Genomic DNA, 21,770 nt, shown 5'->3' with positions numbered 1-21,770 from the left:
TTGAGCTTTGCCCTCAGTTTTTCTGCTGGATGAAACCTGAGCTATGCCCGGGTGGGAGGAGCTCAAAGAGCAAGTTCCACTTGGGAGTGGGGCCATTGCTCTGAAAATTCCCCTCTATGGGAAACTCCCCCAGATTGTCAGTTGGCCTTTTCAAGATAATAAGAAATATTTTATAAAACACTTTGTGAAGCATAAGTAGGATAGTCCTGGCAATCTATCTGCTATCAGGCATATATATTGGTTCATTGCTCAACCCGCTTTGCTAACTATGGTAGGCTAGGGTGAAACTAATATCATCACCATCATAGAATCATAGAATAATGGAGCTGGAAGGGGCCTATAAGGCCATTAGGTCCAAACTCCTGCTCAATGCATCAAAGCAGATTGAACAGATGGTTGTTCAATTTTTTCTTGAATGGTTGTCGATTTGAATGGTTATCCAATTTTCTCTTGAATCACCACCGTGCTTATAGTTTTATACCACAGTCTAAGCATTTGGCATAAATTGTCAGCAATCCTTACAAAAGCAAGTTTCATTTTATTGTATGAATTCTCAAATATACATCTCCTTATTGGACTCTTGTTTCATATTATTTGACACTGTATATAGTATGTAACTTTAAATTATATATAAAGTATCTGAAAATTTTAATATGTAGGCCACATAAAATGATCTTCTCCCAAGAGGCAGAGTGGGGAACTGAACTCCCAACCTCTGGCTGGACAACCAGATATGTAAACTACTGAGCTATCCAGACAGTATTTAAATTACATTCTGGCTATTGCTGAAAAGGCTCTGATGATTTTAAGGTTTCCTATGAACATAACTAGGGGCGTGGTGGTGCTGTGGATTAAACCGCTGAAGCCTCTGTGCTGCAAGGTTGGAAGGCCTACAGTTGTAAGATCGAATCCACACGATGGAGTGAGCCCCTGTCGCTTGTCCTAGCTCCCGCCAACCTAGCAGTTCGAAAGCATGCAAAATGCAAAAATGCGAGTAGATAAATAGGTACCACCTCAGTGAGAAGGTAAACGTCATTCTGTGTCTAGTCACGCTGGCCACGTGACCACAGTGGATTGTCTGCGGACAAACACTAGCTCTGTGGGTTGGAAACAGAGATGAGCACTGCCGCCTACAGTCGGACACATCTGGACAAATTGTCAAGGGGAACCTTTACCTTTATGAACATAATTATTGTTCCACTCATCCTACAAAGACACTTAAATGTTTTAAACACATCTGTCTTCTTCTTTCAGGTTTTCCTAACTGAATATATGGGTCCTCTTCTAATCTACCTGCTCTTTTACCTTCGCCTCTCAAGTATTTATGATGCAAAGGAGACCGCAAGAAGTTTACGTCATCCTGTAGTTCAGTGAGTACAAAAGAGATTATCTTTATCCTGTTGCTTAGTGTAATGTCTCACACTAGAGTACTTATGTAAGTCCCAACCAGAGCATGCAGATTTGAATCAATGGATCTTATGGAGAAGTTGACTTACCAAATTCCCCACTGATTCACTGGGCCAACTCTACTGTGACTTATTACAGTAAGAAACAGGTTTACAGCCATTGTCTCTTACACATTTTTACATGAATCAGCTTAGTGTTAGCAGGTTCCATGCATTGGATTGCATATGCATAAGCCCTGTGTGGGAGTTACACAATGGTTGAAATCCAGTAAAGTTACATCACCTTGCAGGAGCAGCCATCATAATTTTTGTGCAATCCCGTACCCCATACCACTTTCTTCAAAGGTTTCCACCTGATGAAATGGATCATGAGGAAGCTTGTTTATAGTGGTTGCTGGGGGTAGGAAACTTTTAATGAACAAGATAAAGACACTGCTACTGCCATTGTTTGGCTTATATGGTATAACTCTGCATCGCTGAATTTCAGCCAATATGTGTGCATCCCTCTCTCCTCTCTCTCTCTCTCTCTCTCTCTCTCTCTGTGTGTGTGTGTGTGTGTGTGTGTGTGTGTGTGTGTTTGTGTATGTGTGAGGAGAGAGTCACTAGGCACAGAACTGATGCAGCCTCCCCCTGCAAACATTTTAAGATAGTCTGACCATCTGCAGACGATAGGATCTCTCTCCTTGCAGCAGTATCAGACCTTTTGCTGTGACATCTTAATCTATAAAATTATAAACTAACAGAACAGGGTATGTGAACATGGTTAGAACTGAGGCTGGTCTTCTTGAGAAAGTATACTCAGCCTGCCTCTCAATACTGTTTGCAAACAATGGCATAAAGAACATCAGGACATTTAAGCTCCATCATGTAATATTGTGCTTAGCACTGCATGTTTTTAGACAAGGTGCTCCCTCAAGTGGTGAAAAAAAATCTGCTTATTGTAACGTGATTTTCCTCACCTGTCTATCTTCCTTTTAGTGCACTTTTTTGCATGGTTAGTTAGGCCCCAAGTCTTCCATGCCCTCATTGCCAGTAGAAGCTTTTCATGGTGGTAGAACAGAAATACAGCATGATTTGATTTTTTAAATTCTCATCTCATAAATAGCCTCTAAAGCAGTGATTTCCAACCTTTTTCATGACCCTCAGGTTGGGAAACACTGCTTTAAAGAGTCAAAAAGTAGCTGATAAATATAAACACAATAAAGGACTATGATGACTTTGGTATATTTGACATTTGTTCTTTCAGTTCAGGCTTAATGAACTAAAGAACAAATCATGAGAGATTGCTACAGTTATATAGTATCTCCCAGTCAGCATAAATACCTGGTCTTCATCTTCAAAATACTGTGCAAATGAAAACACACATTATGATCAACCTGTCATTGGAGGTGAAAGTGCATTTGGTTTCTAGAAATGTGATTCAGAAGACTTGTGTGTTTGAGAAAGCTGACTCTGAATGAATCCTGTGCTTAAGTCATGAGAATAAACAATCACAAAATAAAGCAAACTAATCTGCTAACTTTAGGATGTGTGAGAAGCTTCTCATGTAATGGCCTTGCACAATTAGAATGTAGAGATTTTCCATTTCCAGTGTCAGGCTATCCAGAATGTCTGTTTCTGCTCTACATTTGCAACATGTGAAAAACATTTACTAAGCATATATACATGTTTTTTTCTAATGCATTGACTGAAGACATTTAAGACAGAAGTGAAGACATATATAATCATGAAATTATGAAACCTAACATCCCTTGCAGGCTGGTGTGAGGAGAGAACAGGATATGGCCTGGCAGCAGCTAACATGGACCATCAAATTTTTTAGGCTAAAATCTTATCAGAAGTAGAAAACATGTCTTGAACATCTCTATATAAGCCCTGCCCCCTTGTGGCTCAGATTTATTAACTGGCTGGACAGGCAGGGTAACCCACTTGCCTTCTTTTTATATGGGAAAATATGGGCATATCCTGCTGGAGAGTGGGAAAGAATTTTTCATGCTAACCACATTGATATAAAGGATTGAGACTCATTCCCCCCCCCCTCTTTTTGCCTTCCCTCAAGTATCACCCTTAGATATATGAATACATTTTCTAAAAAATTAACAGCATGTTATTTTGAGACATGCAGATGCAAGCAAAAGTTTTTAAAGTGGCTGCTGCACCCCCCCCTTTTTTTGAAAGAGAAAAGAGGGAAGATATGGATTTTTAATAATGTTAAAAATGTAGAGAAACACATATTACCTCTCAAAGCCTGAAGGGGGATCCAGGTCCATGTGAGGACAAATGCTTCCCATTACACTCTCTCTCTCTCTCTCTCTCTCTCTCTGTGTGTGTGTGTGTGTGTGTGTGTGTGTGTGTGTGTGTGTGTGTGAGAGAGAGAGAGAGAGAGAGAGAGAGAGGGAGATGCCATCAAGTCTGAAGCAATTTATAGCAATCCTAACTGGGATTACAAGATATATGAGATGTTTTAGGAGTGGTTTTATCAGCCACTGAAACCAAACTTTTTGCTTCTCCTGTGCCATGTGACTTGAGATCTATCTCCCTGGCTCCAAGTATAAAGAAGCCCAGAAAATCCCTCAGACTCTAGTCAGCACCTTAACATCTGGTAACCCTACTTGGGTGGCACTAATATAATACCATAACATTTAAGTATGTACAGTGGGACCTTGACTTACAAATGTCCCTACCTACAAACATTTCGACTTACGAATCTGCATCGACTTGCAAATGGAGCCTCGACCTATGAATGAAAAAAAGGCAGGGGAAAAGGGCGGGAAATTCAATTTCCCCCTGCCTTTTTTTTTTGTTCCATTCAAACCGTTGGTGGTGAAGAGGCTGCTCTTTTGCCCCAACGGTTAGGAAAAGGGACCCCCAGGAGGTCTCTGGTGGTGGCGAGGGAAGCTCCAAGGGCTTCCCTGTCACCATCAGATACCTCCTGGGGATCCCCTATCACCATGATCAGACCCCCAGCGCAGGGAGGCTTGAGCTGAAACCCAGCCAGCTCAAGTCTTCTGGCGTTGGGCGACTGCTGCCTTCACCATGGCTGGGGGCAAGTGGCTGAAGCACCCCGGCCAGGCTCAAGCCTCACGGCAGTGGTCATGGCAGCGATGATCACAGTGGCGCCCCCCCCCCGGAGGCTTCGGACTGGTAAGTGCTGTTTTCTGCTTTTTAAAAACTGTTCTAGGTGGCTTTTGCAGGGTGGGTTTGGGCTGGGGGGGGTTATGTTTCTATGCTGTGTTGTTTTGTGTTTTTTGGTGATTTTTTTTGCAGTCCCAGTGTGGGACTTGCTCCAATGTTTATTTTTGGATTTGTGTGTTTTTGGTTTTTGTGTTTTTGCAGTCCCCGCGTGGGACTTGCAGTGTTTTATTTTTATTTTTATTTTTTTTGGTATTTTGTTCTTCCCTCAGAATGCATCATCGGTTTTCAGTGCATTCCTATGGGAAATGGTGCCTCGACCTACAAACATTTTGACTTACGAACACCATTCCAATATGGATTAAGTTCGTAAGTTGAGGCACCACTGTATATTCTGCTTCATGGCAGTCTAAGGCAAGCAATTTCACCTGTGGAAGAGACAGAAAAAAATCCCTATATAGATTCAACTCTCTAGAGTTAATTTATTTGGCTGCGTTTAAAGTGACTTCATTAAATAATAATTTATATTCAATTTTCAGTTACAGTATTCAAAATGTTTAGTAGATCTTAGTCATTCGTGTTACACCAGATTTGTCAGCAATATACTAATACTCATTTCTCAAAGAAGGTGGCTTGCCTAAAGCCAGCTAATGAGTTCATAGGCGAGACAATGCTTTTAGTCACTAGGTTGTAGTAACTGAAATGTTAAGATGGCAGAAATATTATCCTTTTTTCTCCCTTTGTCATTTCTGCAGTTTGGCCTGTGCCTGTCACTGTTTACACTACATCAGACACCTTCTGGAGACCTTTTTTGTGCACAAGGTTTCGGAAGGGCACACACCACTGAAGAATCTGATCAAGGTGATTTTCATATGTGATATATTAAGTCACAGATGTGAAGGAGCAAAACCTGAAAGAAAAGGAAGAAGGCATGAATTTACTACTGTATTGATCTCCCATCCTTCCAGTAAGGCAGCATATAGTACCCTTCCATCCATTTTATCCTCATGCTTTATCCTACCCTGTGAGATACAACAGACTAACAGACAGAGTGGTTGAGAAGCCCCTGATAATCCTGTGAAACTTCTGAGAAAGTGGTAATTTGTTGTGAGTCATCCTGAAAAACTTGTGATAGAGCAGCTTATCAAGAGTTTAAAATGTGTTCCTCCATATGTTGTTGGAATACAGCTCCCATTATCCTTCATCCCTAGCTATGCTGACAAAAATTGTTAGGGGTAGCAGTAAATAAATTAATAAATTGAATAAAAGCCTGGGTTTACTCAGCTGTAGTCAAACATTAACCAGTAACCTCTGCTGCCTTTCGTTTTTAAAGACTCCTTCGTTCAGAACATCATGCAGCAGACATACTGACAACTCATAACATCATAGTCTCAGGAGAGGTAAACAAATACAGTTATGTCTGCTGGACAGAACTACTACATAGGATTGTCTTGCCAACAATTTGACTCTCATTAGACACCAGTTGCCTCTCCAGAATGTCGGCATGAGTGGTCTGCATTATAGTGGTAGCAAGAGGTGTTAAATAACAAGTGAAACAGATGTCATCAAGATAACTAATGAATGATCTAAACATTGTCCTTCATTAAACCCATGGCATCAGATATGTCAAATTTGCATTTCAGTTTTAGCAATGGCCTTTAAAACCATGGGGGAGGAGGCTTGGAGTGTGAGTCAGGGATAGCGAGGTTGATGGGGACATGAGCAGCTGCTAAGAGTGATGTTTGTGTCAGCAGATGGATAAATGTTAGAACGGTAATTGCTGAATGTTAGCAGCTTGTGAAAGATAATCACTCTTGCCACTTGCCCACCATTCATTATTTTCACTACTGCAACAGGGAAAACCATATTATGTCAGAAAATATTACAATCAGCCCAATGCTTTTGATATTGTCTGCCTGTCTGTCTGTTTGCAACAGATGTCTTAGCTTTCCTCTTTGAAACTGAGATCATTCCACAGGAGAGGATGAGTGTCTCGTTACCTAGTAGTAGAAAAATATAGGTAGGTTTTAGGGAGCTGGGATTACTATTTTGGGAAGGAGATGACCAGGGTGATGGGTAGCTACAAGGATTCAAAAATATGTCCTTGCCCTGATAGGCAGCAGTGCAGTGTCCTACAATGATGGAAAATATGGGAATGATGTGATAAATTTAAAATCATACTACACTATTTTCAAGGGTAAGAGGATGGAAGGAAGAAGAAGGAAGACCTTCCAAAAGGCTGTTACAGTATTCTAGGTTTGAAATAACCAGGGCATGAATAAGGAGTTTCATAATCTCAGGAGTCAGGAAGTGCCTTGGCTGTCACAAATGAATGAAGTGACAGCTGATGATCCATTAAAACACCAAGATCTGTGGCCTCTCTGACAGGGATCACCCAATAACACTGGAGAAAAAGAGGACGAACAGTAAAGGATAGCCAATACGATCCAGATGAAAAACCAATACTTCAGTCCTATCAATGTTGAACTTCGAATGAGGAAAGGACATCCATAACAAGATGCTCACTAGGCAGGTCATTAAGGAAATCCAGATGTCATCATTAAACCCAGGATAAGATTGATACCCTTGAGTATCATCAGCATAAATGTGATTATGGAAAACCAAACTAGAGATTAAAGCAGCAAAAGGAAGAATGCAGAGACAAAAAGGAATGGACTTAATACTGAGCTCTTTGGGCACCAACCATGAGAGGGAAAGATTAAGAAGTTTTAGTACCCATAAAATTGAAAGGGAATGACTTAACAAATAAGAAGAAAACCAAGAGCTAATATTTCCAGAGATACCCAAGGAGGCCAGTTTTGCCAAAAGAATCTTTTGGTCAAGTGTATGAAATGCTGACGACAAGTCAAGAAGCACCAATGCTGATGAATAATGTTGAGCCATGGCCATCAGGATATCTTTCAAAATTCAAGAGGGTGCTATCTCAGTTGAATGTCCACTTGGAATCCAGAATGAAATGGGTAGACAACATTATGACAGGGTAAATAATGGACCAGTTGAGAAAGGGATACTCTCTCCAGTACTTTAGACAAAAAAAAAGGAAGAGGAGAAATCAGTTGATAATTAGCACAAAAAGAAGAATCAAGATTTTTCCCCCCTCCAACAAAGCATGGACAAAAGTTTGCTTATAGGGACTGGAAAACTTGCCAGGAGTAAGTAAACAGGTCATCAAACAGGTCAAAAAGGCAAGAGAGTACTCCCAGATACTCCCTTTGGTGTCCTCCCTAAGCTAAGCAGCAAGTATTGGAGGACTACTGAGAGAAAAGTTTGATTCTTACATAATCTGGGGAATTCTTAAGTGGAATTCCACATGCTTATGCTTCAGAGTCTGGCCTGGCAATGGAGAGACATCTTGCAAGCCCGTCAGGGAGTTTGGTGTCAGCCAGACATCCACCCACTGGAGAAGCAGCAGCTAGATATCATCTTCAATTAGTTCTGGTTGTGCACCTCAAACTAGCCACAGATACCTTGAGTAGTGCTGCTAACACAGTCAGGAAACTATGCGAGACATTCAGCTCTACATTTACGAGTAGATCTCCCTTAATGCAAAATAAATCTGTTCTAACACAGATTTCTTTTCCCCCCTTTCTCATGTGGCAATTTAGCTTGCTTGGTTTTATTACTGGTCACTGGGAAGTAAATATAGACTTCATTTGCAAGTCTGATTAACCAGACATGCAGCTCTAAGGAATCCTGTCAGTGAAGAACAAACCATGCCAATACGTTTTATTTACAAGCTCAGTTTCATTTTATTTACAAGCCTAGTTTCACCTTAGTCAATGGAGAGTAATCACAAAAACAGTTTCTGGTACACTCCTTCTGCTGACTCCAAAATTCACAACTGTGTTTGGAAAGCAGAGCCTTGGAAAAGTTACTCACTTTGAAATGAAGTAGATAGTCACAAAACTACATATCTCCTCCAGGTCCTCTCTTTCTCAGTTCCTGGCATTTTCCACTGTATGGAAGACACAGTTCATATGAAGTGGTTCCAAAATATTGGGACCAGTTTATGGCACCTTGGAATACTTTGGATCATGTTAGCTCAGGTTCAGAGTGGGCATTACTCAGAAATGGGGATAGTCACATAGTTCTAAGACATTTTAAAAATATTTTACCTATTGTAAAAAATACTTTGAAGGTGGTAGTTTCTGGGAGTGTGTGTCCAGATTATTTCTGTTTTCATTGTAGGGTTGTGCTTTTTACTGGGGATTCACTTCTTGGATTGCTTACTACATCAATCACCCGCAGTACACTCCTCCGTGTAAGTAGAACATTTCTGAACAAAGAACGAGCGCTGTGCAGCAATTCCAATGGGATATCCAAGAAAAAAAGAATGGAAAGGGTGTGTTTGTGCAAACGAATTCCCAGACTATGGCTAGGTTTGCAATTTTAAAAAATTTCAGAGGGGAAGGCCTATTTTTGTTGAAATGTGCAGGACCGAATTTTCCTTCTCTCTCTCTCTCTCTCTCTCTCTCCAGAATTTGACATGCAAAGAAAGCCATTGTTTATTTTTCACTTATCATTCCAATGAGACTTAAATTTCTGCTTTTAATATGAGTCCAGAACCACAACTTTCTTGTCACTTGAGGGATCACTACTTCTAGATAAAGAATCAGTGTTTAGTTTGGTGAGGCCCTGAAGAATTATGCTACGTCATAAAGTAGCATACTTCCATGAGCATTGTTTAGGGAAATTAAAGAATGGGCCACTGAACCTATGATGATCTAAAGTCTAATTATTTCTGGCAGTATTTGCCCGACATGTAAGACATGAACCTGGTTTTTCCACATGAGTATGTCTGGAATGAAGTTGTTGTACAATACGCTTTGGGAAACCTGTGTCAACCTGATAAATCTGTTTGTAAACTACCTAATAAGGGAGCTCACCTACAGCAAAATTTTATGAAGTTAAACATTTAGAAATTAACTGTCCTTAAGTCTAATCTGAGACCCAAATCTTCACATCTCCAGAGAATATAATAGAAAGCTCCAGAAATGTCTAGGCATTACATATCTAAGCAAAACAAAGCCCATGGAGTTTGTATGTAGGAAAAAAAAAACAGATTTTAGAACCTGTATGAGAATAATGTATGATTTCTTCATGTTTTCTAGCATTTGGGAACAAGCAAGTTACTTTTGCTGCCATTGCATTTCTGGTATGTATGGATAGAGGAGTGGGAATATAACAATGACTATCGGAAATGGGTGGTGTATATAATTTTGCATGTTTGTTCTCACAAAATTTAGGATATTTACTCCAAAAAGGTTTAGCATCTGTAAGACTCCGCTTACAGGCCAATGTGATGCAGATTTATAGGGTAACTCACAGAAGACTATGGTTAGTTACAGCTGACATTATCCCAGTAAAGACTTAATCCCAGGATGATACAAGACAATCATTGACAAGCATTTCAAACCTTCGTCTGGGTATCTTAGTAACTTTTATTTCTGTTTGGTTTTCTTGGTTCCATAACATAAAATTATGTCAGAGTTGTTGTAACATTCAAACATCTTACAGTTGTAGGAAAACTGCAGGTCTTATACTTAAAATCCAAAATTCTTTCAGTTATGTAAAACTGTAAGCACACAAGTTAAAATGCAGGAGCATTTAACGTAAGCTGGAAGCACACACTTCTGTTATAATCAGGTTTCAAAATTCTAGGAGCATAAATTGAACAAGACATCTCAAGAGAACATATGTACAATTCTTTGTTCTTCTATGAAGACACAGAGTGGAAGAATCAACTAAGATCTATTTCTATAGATCTTGAACATTAAGACCCAGTGGTGACTTTCACATATTATGTCTTACACCCAACAAACATACCTTGGAGACCACATCCTTGCTTCAGGATGATCTGAATAGCATCTCATCTGAATTTCTCTTGGGTTTCAGCTTCTGCATTGCTTGATCTTGTTTCCAGATTGGCAATACTGTGTTAGCAACAAACTGAAATTTTTACAGTATGGCCATATGAACCATATGAACATGCCAGAAAGCCTCTATTTTTCCCACAAATCCTTTGTATGAAATTAAAGCTTCCTTCCAAAGAGCTCAAGTATTAAATTAAACTAGATTCCCTGCCTCTATAACTGAAATAATAAATCATTTAATTGTATTTAGTTCCCAGGCCAAAGAGAAAGCATTTATCATTGATACAAAGTTGTTTGTTTTGTTTTGTTTTAGGTTGATAAACTACAGTATATAAAGATTACTATCTAAAATGTAGATCCTTGTGGTTGAGGCCATTTCCTATACTTGGTCTTTAAACTCAGGCTTCATTTATGGACTTAAGGACAGTTTGTTAAAACATTAGCTTTTTGCATTTTTTTTTAAAAAAAGAATTGTATGAATTGTGATTGGTGCCCAGGATGTAGATGAAAGGTAACAGTGAAATACAAATCAAAATGGGGAAGGGGGGGAGGGGGCATGTTCAAATGTTGTGCAGTTTGCTTAGCTGTCCAGTGGAAGTTCATTGAATCTAGAAGGGTGGGGTAAAAGCCAGAAAATAAATAAAAAATAAATAAGTTCTCTCATTGAACATACTTTCCCACTTGTACCAACAAAACAATGTGAATGCGTACCTGCAGGTATAGGATCTCCCTTTACATTCTGAGCCAGGGAAGAACTTTGGGGGGCATGATGCTTAATTTGGAATTTGGCCATGCATAACTAGTAAAATAAGAAGGTGAACAACCTGATTTGCCCTTTCAGTTGTAAAATATCACTTCCATTTGTAAACCTACAGCAGGCTGAAACCAATCAAATATTATTTTTTGTTGTGTGAAAGCTGTCTGAGGATCATAAATGAATGTGAATAGCAAAATTAATGTAACTTACATTGGCTGGTTTAATCTTCTGCAGCACACAGGGTCCCACCAGCTAAACATATGATTGCAGAATTGTGTCTTCCAAAACAAAACTAAAGCTAGCAACCTAACAAAAAGCATTTGAAATATTTTGCAGATATGTGAAGCTGGGAGTCATTGTATCCATGTGGCTTTAGTCCATCAAAATCAATCAGGTTTGTACTTTATTTTTCAGTTGGTTACCGATGACATTTTCTGTAGCATTTTGTCTGGTTAGAGTAGCACTTTTATAGAAATGTCACTCTGTCTTGGCTAATTTACCTCTACTGAGAATGAGTCCGTGTGACATAAATTACCTGCACAGAAAAGAGAGAATAAAGGCAGATCCAGCCTCAGGATTCAGAGGGCCCTTGGTCAGGATTTTTAGCACAAAGATAGACTTAGAAGTGAGAATTCTCTCATGTTGCCTCTGATCTTCCTGGGTCCTTTCATGTAAAGTGAGAATAGTGGCTCTTTCTTCCAGAAAGTGCTCAACTTCACTATTCATTAGAGCCATACTGGTATGAGAACATGGTGCAGAACTAATCATAACTATGTCTTTGTTTTCTGAAAAGGATGAATAGGTGTCATAACAAAATTGTCTGAACTGATCTATGTTCCTTCTTTCTTTCCTTGCTTCCAAGTGTTGGTGTGCATGGCTGTCCTTCTTTCCACATTAACCTCACATTAAGCACATGAGACAGGTCAGGTGAGAAAGTGTGACTTGCCAAAGGAAACTCAATGAGTTTTTGTAGCCAGGTGGGCATTTGAATCCAGCTATCTCACATCCTGTTCCAACACTCTATAAAAGAGTCACATTACATTGACCCTTTTTATAGAAGGACATGCAAGTCAAAGTTGGGCAGAACCACACCTTCACATTTTAAATAAGTGACCTTCTGCTTGTGTCTGATTTTGCAGAATGGGGTTGGTGCGGCTGATAACAGAGGTATGAAAAATGGACCCCTGGTCTTTTGAGGTTGCCCACTCAGATTAAGTTGAAAGGGTACAAGAATTGTCTGCCAGTTTGCAGAGGATGTAGCTATTGCAACTGATAGCACACATTTGAGAATGACATTCAGAGTAATCTTGATAGAATGGAAATAGAAGTCAACAGAGACAGATGGAAACTTTGTATGGAGAGTATAAAGAGAACTCAAATGTTTAGTTACAGAACAGGGGACAAAGTACATGTGAAAAAGCTATTAGGATCACAGTTGTTGACAGCTCAACGCAAATCAACCGTGGGATGTGGCTGCAAAAAATAAGCTGGACACAATTTTAGGCAGTGTTAGGGCTACGGCAATGGCTTCCAAATCAAGAGATAGAAATTGTAGCCTTTAATGTGTTGTGGTCAGACCTCATCTATAGCACTGTGTGCATTTCTGGGTGTCATGCCTGAAGAAGAAAGTAGACCTATTGGGGGAAAAGAAAACAAATATCATAGAAGGGCAACAGAGATGATTCACAGTATGGAGAACAAGATGTCCTACAAAGAAAGGAGGATGGAACTGGGTATGTTTAGGCTAGCAAAGAGATTGCTGAAAGGAATGTAATGGTACTCTTCAAATACTTGCAGTGCTGACATGTTAAAAAGAGCAAGGACATATTCTCTGCTGCCTCAAAGGGCAGGGCAGGAATTAATTCAAGTTATAAGCAGGCAGAGTTTATGTGTTTTGTTTTTTTTAAAATAATGTTTTAAACTAAATATAGGGATTCCATTTTGTAATCAATTCCTCATTTTGTGAGCATTATACGTAAAGCATAAAATCAAACAACATACAGACGGCACCAAGAAAACTAAGAAATAGTAGTAGTTTAATATTCCTTTATGTTCATAAATATTTATATCATATTGACTTAATTTGTTGTCATAATGTCTATGGTTCCTAACAAGTTCAGTCTACATATTGATTCCAGTATTGGATTAAGGCTTTTTGAAAGATCTCTGTTGAATTGTATCTCCCTTTTCATACATTTTTATAATCTGCAATTTTTTGTATGCTAGAATTACTTGATACTCTCTTCTTGCTTTGTTCACCAAATAGCCCAAATCCTTCATCAGTACAATTTGTTAAAATCTCATACCCAATCATATATTTCATAGAATTGTAGAATCATAGAATCATGAATGTAGAAGGGGTGTATAAGGCATTTAAGTCCATCTGCTCAAGTCAAACCAAAGGGTATCTGCCTGGTGGTTGTCTAAATTTCTCTTGAATGCCTCCAGTGTTGGAGCACTCACCACCTCTCGAGGTAATTGGTTCTATTGCCATCCTGCTCTAACAGTTAGGAGGTTATTTCTTGATATTCAGCTTGTTTCCTGTAACTTGAACCCTTTGTTGTGTATCCTGCACTCTGGGATGGATCAAGAACAGATCCTGCCCTCTGTTTGACAACCTTTCAAGTATTTGAAAAGTGCTATAATATCTCCCCTCAGTTTGGGAAATATTCTGCAGGTTTTCTTTAATAAATCCAAGAAAAGTGAACCAAAGTATATGTTCTCTTTCCATATCACTAGCAAGTATCTGATGCATCAGAAAACATTTTTCAAATTCAGACTGCAATATCATACCACATATCAAAATGTCTTGATGGTAAAGGAGTTTAGTAGTTGTACCAATTCTCTAGAGTGGTGGTGGCTTCTTCCGTTCCGACTTCAAGCAGAAGCTGGATAACTTCTAACTTAAGAGGGGTCCAGCCAAAACATACATTTCAAGCTCTATGACATATGTGCAGTTAGACCTAAAAATATGCTAGGTATGCAACAACACATACCCCTCTAGCTTCCACTGAGATAAGGCAGTAGTTCAAGAGGAGCACCTGAAAACTGGAATGATACTGAGATGGTACACTATTTTGGAAGGTAGTATTCCAGAAGAAAGGAATGGCAAACCACTTCTGAGTACCCTTTACCTGGAAAACCTTGAAAACAGTTATTATAACTCAGAATTGACTTGACGGTACATAATCATGATTATTATTTTTGGAGGTTGTAAGTCAATACCATCTCATCCCCTTAGATTTCAGGGCCCAAACTGTTAGATGGTGGAGAAGCCTTTATGATATTACAGATGGAAGGTTTTTATGATATCGCCAGAGGCTGCATTTGTACAAAGATTGCAAATAGAGCATGTGCATGCCTGTGCGTATGAGTGGGTGAGACATACAGTGTGGATTTCCTGTACTAACTTCTAATGAAATGATAAGTACACAACATATATACAAGCATTTTCACACTGAGCTCTGTCATCAGCTGGGAGGAGGGAAGAGAGGGGTGGCCAGGCATTAAAGTTTCCACATAGAACCAATCTGCACATTCTCCTCCAAATACAGATTGCTGGGATTTCTGTCTGTATGCTACAATCCACTCTGGGAAATCTCATAATGCTATCATTCTCAGCCACTTATCTGGCTGGACTTTAGATGGTGCAGTTTAGATTTACACAACAGAGCTTAAAATACTTTGCAGCTCTTTTTCTCAAGAATAGAGATGGCCATGAATACAGATAGTTGGATCATGCTGGATCATCGTACTGGTGCCACAGGTCCCATGTGGTCTTATCTTCTACCCTCCCAGTCGGATTCCCCCACTCATCAGCCAGCCCATGCTCTGCTCCTCCTCTTATTCAGTCATTTCACCAGTTGCCGCAGGAGCATAGACTTCCCTTCTTTGCCTCCTCCATCAACTGCTCACAAGCGGAGTGCTGCAGCAATCCCTGCCCTGCCTCCTCATCTGAGTGGGCAGCTGCTGAAGCAGGTGAGGAACAGAAGTCCATACTCTTGCTGCAACTGGTGAAATGACCAGAGAGGAGGAAGAGCAGAACGCACGCTGGCCGGTGAGTGGGGGAATCCGGCCGGAGGTGGGATGGGATCATGTGGCACCTGTGATGGTGGTAAGATGATCCAGCATGATCTGACAATCTGGATTTGTGCCAATTTCTACTCAAGAAATCTGTTGAAGATGTTTCACTGTTGTGCATTCTACATCTATACCAGACAACTTTAAGAACATTTACACTTTTCCAATGAGAACTCATAAAACTCTAGCACTATGAAAGTGAGGAGAACCCTTTGGTAGTTCTTCCACAGAATTGTCTTCATTGGAACCATGACAAGTCAAAGGTTGTCATGGTTCCAACCAATCAGCTGCTTTACATGAATACTAAGTGGATCCTTGAGTGCAACTGTTTTGCCAGGCATAATTTCTCCATGAATGATAATTAAACATAGAAGATCATGGAACAGGCGTCATCTAATGACTGAACTACAATAATTAAAACCTCACCTAATTCTTCAAACTGTCATAGTTGAATGCTGTCCTTTCTTTTTTCCAAAAGGAAGCAGAATGTCTTTTCCAAGTCCATCCATCAACCCTTTCACGTGGCTCTTTGTATTGGTTTCCTGTCCCAACTATACATATGAGGTACTCTTTTTTGCCTTCTTGCTACATCTGCAAAGCTAAGCAAATGATGCACAGGTGCAAAAGTCTTGCAAAATGTGTCTCTCCTGTCCCCACCCCTGTTTTTCCTTCTCACTCTCTTTTTGCAGAATGTTAAACCTGGGCTTTGTAATAGTTCTGATGTAAGCACTACAGAGAGCTCACAATGAGCTCTGCTGTGATCTCAGAGCTCAGTCCTGAACCCCAGAGGAACTATTATGGAAAAGGTGTTTGCTTTTAGAATGAGTACATTTTAAATAGGGGGTTCAATTGCCTGCTTACAGCTATAATTCATTTGTGTTTCTAGCAAAGATACATAATGTAGCTACAAAATGGCTTCTTTGTGAGAAGGTCTGGGCCCCCATTTCTTCTGACGGAGGTTTCAGCTTCCTCAAGGTGACCTTTTAATGCAGATCCTGTTATGTCTCTTTTCTGAGTCTCCTTCCAGATCTGTTCTCTCAGATGGGGAGGACTTTGGGGACGATTTTACCTGCCTTATGTTGCTGCTTGGCCAAAAATTGCTTATGGGGGATCTGGCACTCCTGCCAAGGGCACTTGGAAAACTGAGTTTGAGTCCACCCACTGCCTGTTTGATCTGTTAAAAGGAATGCTGGCAAGACATAACACAAGGTAGCTATTTATAGCAAGTGGTGACCGTCTTTTAATTTGCAACAGATTGGTTCGTGGATAAGCTTTACTGTGATGACACAAACTCTGCCAGGTAAGAACAACCCATTGAATAGACAACAAATTATTATTATGGGAGCAAAGTTTGAAAAAAAATGCTGCACCACCATTACCAAGTTTTCGCAATCAAGATGGTTTAGATGTAACTTCCATTGGTCCCCTGAAAGCCTTCAAATTAATGTTGCACATGTTAAGACTGTCAATTAGTTCAGGTATTTTTGGCCACTCTAATCAGCTAATCAGTCAACAGATGTTTTAGCTATGTTTACTAACACTTCAATAGCTAAAATCCAGTAGTAATTCAAAACTAGGGCAGGTCTATTGAATCAGTGGTGGTCTGGTAAGTTCCATTGATTCAATGGGCCTAATAATCTAGTGCAATTTATGACTGGATTGCAACCAAATATGGAATATCTTAATTCAGACAGACATTTTATGTGCCTAAATGAAGATTTTATTCATCCAAGACATTCAGGTACAAGGCAGATTTGTGCTCAACTCACCTCCACCACATTAAAAATGAATTTCTTTTGTTGCCTCCTTTGATATGCTCGAGACAATTAAAGGAATATAAGTAAATGTGGCTCATGATCTGAACAGGGAGGACATATCACCCTGACATTTAGAGACAACATCCCACCTCCACATAAACCATGTAGAAGGGCAGGTATAACCTTAACTTTCTTTCCATTCAGACAAGTGTGGTGATGTGTCTTTAACTTTCAGTGGAGAATATTTTGATAATATATGAAGTATAATTCAGCTGGAGAAGGGTGGAACCATCAGTTTTTCTCTATAAGTGCTGGCAGAGAACTGTGTCCATACCCACAACATAATGAACCCACATCTTCATAAACACCATATCTGACCCAAACATGTGAAGGTAGCAAAAGTATTGTCATAATCTAAAGAATGCTATAATTTGGCCACCAGTGGAAAACATTTCTAGGAGAAGTCTCAGTCCTGCTCTATAGAAGGACTAGAGATGGCGATGAGCCAGAACTGAACTCCAGACAGCGCATGTAGAGCATATTGGGGTTCACCTCTGAGACCCACTAGGGAGGAAGAAAGAAGAACCCAAGTATACTCCAGATCAGAGTTGACATTTAAAGAAAGAGAAAGGAAGCAGGGTGATGTGACCCAAAACTGAACCATCACATTGTTCTTCTCTGTCAAAATTACAGAATGGATCTTGGAAACTGGAATACAGTTATTTCTAATCCAGGAGGGGGTTAAGGAAAGCAAACCACTCTTTAGATCAGACTCCTTTTGATGTGATATGATTTAACATTGTCTTTTGACATACTTGCTCCTCTTTTTGTCTCTGAAGCTTCCAGCTGAACAAAGACAAATGATTGTACCTTTCCCCTTTCTGGATTTAAGGAAATGTAGCTGCACACTGCACATGATCCAAGGGCAGGAAGAGGGGGCAAATATTATCTCTTCACTGGAATTCTTCCTTTATTCTCCCATTGAGGGAAGGAGAAAGGCACAAGCATTGCTGGGTGAGAACTCTGTTTACCATTTAGTTTCCTGGGTTCAATGGCAGATGCAATGATTTCTAAAGCACACCTGGCACTCTCTGAAAAGCAGCATATTCTCATCACTCTCCTCCCACAAGTGCCCTCCTATCTTTCAAAGCAGTAATTCCTGCAGAAATTCTGATCTCTGCCCCAGTGCTAAGATAAATACACTGTGGTGTGCATCTTACCAACTTCATTATGTAGACTGTGTGCCAGATAACAAATGTCCTGGTACGTATCTTGTAGTTGCTATCAAGAGACTAGCAATCTTTTTTCCCCTCCCCAGTGGGTGTTTTTGCATTACTGATGGCAATCCAGATGGCCCAATGGGCTCAGAAGAAACACCAACTTTACCTGAAGAAGTGCACTTCATACAGATGGAGAAAAGCAGCTATGATTCCATTTATATTGTAACCATAAACAGAAATGCCCTGAAGCTGTCTTGCATGGTAGAAGGAAACAAAGTCATTAGCTCTAGCAAATGTATAAGGTAGAACATTGTTTTTAAATGCATCCACATTTAAGCAGGCTTAAAAAAACTGAAAACATAAAGGCCAAGGTCCTATCAGCTACGTCAGGTTGGCAAAGTCACCGTAGTTGAGTGGGACCAAGCATGCTTGACACTATAGTATAAGAGGCAATAAACCTTTGCTTTGGTCCAACTGCAAAAGAGCTTTGCTAGCAGGTGCTGTGAAATCCAGTTCCCCCCCCCAACACCTGGTCAGGAAAAAAAACAAAAAACAAAATTGGGATCCAGATATGAGGGCCAAAACAGAAGAGCAGCTTTGCAATTAGGAGGCAATAGCATGCAACTTAAAAGGCTGCCATGTTTACAGACTTAGCAGAATGTGACATTTCCTCCCTGTGATCAATTACCAGACAAAAGCTGGCTAACACACAATTTAAGAAGACACAAAGCAACCCTGTAGGCATCCCTCAGTCTCAAAAGACTATGTTAACAAAGCAACACTGGAGGATAATCTCATGTCTTTAGTGCTTAAATTAGCTCTGTTTCTAACTGTGAAGCTCTCTTCTCTTGTGTGTTTTGGCACTGGATTATCTGATTCAGTTTAGGGCTTGTTCACATTCAGTATTGCTTTATTTCTCTAAAAAGCAAATTCCCCTGTTATATGGTTTACTGTTTTCTATATTTTCAGCCTAAATTAACCAAAGGGAATATAAAGCTCCTTGCGTTTACAATGTATCCATACTATCTGTCTATTTAGAGACAAGCTAACTTTGTTTATAAGAATAAGAATATCCTGCTTGAATGGGATTTATCCTTTGGAGCTCTAGACTTAATGGCTTCTTCTGTCTCAGTAATGTTTGAATTAATTAGGATGTACAAAAACTATTGTCTGCACTGATAATCTATGGTAATTAATTGTTCCTAAATCGTTACTATAGAATAATCCTATTTATATGACTTCAATCCATAGATTTTCTGTTGACAGAGTAGATCTTCTTATCAAATTGAGAATTGATTTAATACAGACCAACTAGGTCAATAACATTCAGCCACTTTCACTCTTCTTTTTTCTTATAAAACCTATTAATACAATGTTATGAATGTTGTTTCAAATAAAACACTATTTTTGGAAAACTATTTGCATTCTATATTTGTAAACATATATCTTTCCCTTTTGATTTTGTTGCACCTAATAACTGTGTGTGTGTGTGTGTGTGTGTGTGTGTGTGTGTGTGTGTGTGTGTGTGTGTGTGTGTGTGTGTGTGTGTGTTCCAAGCCATTAACTGTGTGAGGAAACAGTTTTCTTTGTGTGAATAAGCACATAGAATCATAAAACCATAGAAAAATGAACTTGGAAGGGGCCTACAAGGCCATCAAGTCCAACCCCTGCTCAATGCAGGAATATAATCAAAGCATATCTGCCAGGTGATTATCTAAGTTTTTCTTTAATGCCTCCAGTGTTGGAGCACTCACCAACTCCTGAGGTAACTGGTTCCACATATAGATGCATGGCTTGGCAGACTTCACTAGATGAACACTTTACAGTGTTCATCTAGACACTCTTCATGCACATCCTGATTGTTATGCATGAGTTCGGCTGAGCTGAGGTTGAGGAAGCCGCTTGCCCAAAACTACCACTTCCATAGTTATTTAGCTATCAAACAGATGATGGGGAAAATCACACCTAATCTAGAAAGTATGGCCTGAATGCTTTTTTCCAAAGGAACCTTAATACAAACATAAGATTATATAACCTTACTATAACTTTTGGACTGTCATTTTGTGAAAGTAGGAAGCTATAACACACATTTCTCTTGGCCTCAAACTAGGTGGCATGGTTGCCAGGTGAACAGCATCCTGTTCCCTGAGATTTAAATGACAACACAGCTCTCCTGCCCCCCTTTAAAGGCTTTATTCTGAGGGGCCCCTCCTCAACATGAGGCATTGTGGGAGAGATGACCAAGGATAAACCATGTCACACTTGTTCTGAACAAGGTATTGGGACTTAGCACACACACACGCACGCACGCACGCACACGTGCACACGCGCGTGAACGCACGCACGCACACACACACACACACACACACACACGAGTTACACCAAATGCTTTCCCACCGAACTATTTGCCACAGAAGGAGAGCAGCCACTAGGATGCTCTGGAGCACCTGCCTGCTCTGACATTCATGTTGAAGAATCCATTAGGCCAGCCGCTGTGAAGAATCATGACAGATCCTTTCCTGTGAACAATATTTATCATAATGAAATGCTTCAGTCTGAGATACGTCCTCTGAGTGAGGCATCAAACCAACTTCTACAAACACACACACACACATGCACACTGGTGGGTGGTGATTTTCTTGTTGCATCAGTTACTACAACATAAGAAACCAGTGGGGCTCTGCCTGCCACCTGATCCAATCTACAGTGTTAAGAATTTCACCAGAGGGACAGTGTTGGGTCAGATTCATCCAGTATTTTCCTTGATCAATTTTCTAACTGCCATTCTTGACATTTCATTGACTATCCTCCTGCTCAGAAGACCAGAATATTACCTCAGCTATAATTAGAGGAGTGTAGTATTTCTGAATAAAGTAGGAATATGTTATTTCTATGTTACAAACGAATGCCACAAAAAGACAAGTAAAATGTGGTCAATGGTCACAATTATTTCTTCACTGCATGACAGGGGCTGCAATGGAATGGCTGTCTCACCCACAGGAGCATGGCAGCGGGTGAGATGGAGCACCAGATATTATTCAATCACCTACCAAAATTTGTTCTGGCAATTCCCCTATCCCCAATCTTTGTTTATTCCCCAAGCCTGCTTAGAATGGATCTACTGTCTAATTTTTAATTTATACTATTTCAATATTGTTTGTCTCCCCTTCTCCCCAAATTGAAAATTAGTTGATTAATTTTTTGGTTCAAAAAAAGAATTTGGGACTAAAACAAAAATGTGTCAACTGCACCCCCTACTGGCTAAAATAGAGTAGGTGTTCTGATCAGTAGAAAGAACATACAGTGGTGCCCCGCATAGCGAGGTTAATCCGTTCCGGATTAACCTTCGCTATGCGAAAACATCGCTGTACGGGGCAGGAAAAGCCTATTGGAACGCATTAAACTTAGTTTAATGCGTTCCAATAGGCGCCAAAACTTACCCCTCCAGCGATGTTTTCGCTGGTCTGGCGGCCATTTTGGAGTCGCCGAACAGCTGTTCGGCGGCTCCAAAAACACCGCCGGAC

The 21,770-nt window shown here is 40.0% G+C and overlaps 1 protein-coding gene across 3 annotated transcripts in view; it reads left to right on the top strand.

Annotated features, from left to right (window-relative positions):
* TECRL (trans-2,3-enoyl-CoA reductase like) overlaps positions 1–19,661 on the top strand; it is a 39,368-nt gene extending 19,707 nt beyond the window's left edge. The window contains exons 5-13 of one of the 3 annotated variants that reach the window (XR_012088542.2): positions 1,255–1,370; positions 5,294–5,399; positions 8,748–8,820; positions 9,671–9,714; positions 11,526–11,583; positions 15,748–15,833; positions 16,524–16,569; positions 17,919–18,040; positions 18,345–19,661. Coding sequence is in view for 2 of the 3 variants with exons in the window: in XM_020810742.3 (XP_020666401.3) it covers positions 1,255–1,370; positions 5,294–5,399; positions 8,748–8,820; positions 9,671–9,714; positions 11,526–11,583; positions 15,748–15,833; positions 16,524–16,569; positions 18,345–18,472 (657 nt within the window). In the remaining variant the exon portion in view is untranslated. Of the gene's footprint in view, positions 1–1,254; positions 1,371–5,293; positions 5,400–8,747; positions 8,821–9,670; positions 9,715–11,525; positions 11,584–15,747; positions 15,834–16,523; positions 16,570–17,918; positions 18,158–18,344 lie in introns of those variants that run through there. The other 2 variants (XM_020810742.3, XM_073003961.2) reach the window with 2 other exon arrangements.
* The last annotated feature ends 2,109 nt before the right edge of the window (positions 19,662–21,770 follow it).

The sequence above is a fragment of the Pogona vitticeps genome, chromosome 6 (genome assembly GCF_051106095.1).
Source record: "Pogona vitticeps strain Pit_001003342236 chromosome 6, PviZW2.1, whole genome shotgun sequence".
NCBI lineage: Eukaryota > Metazoa > Chordata > Lepidosauria > Squamata > Agamidae > Pogona > Pogona vitticeps.
This window is presented reverse-complemented; position numbering and strand designations above follow the sequence as displayed.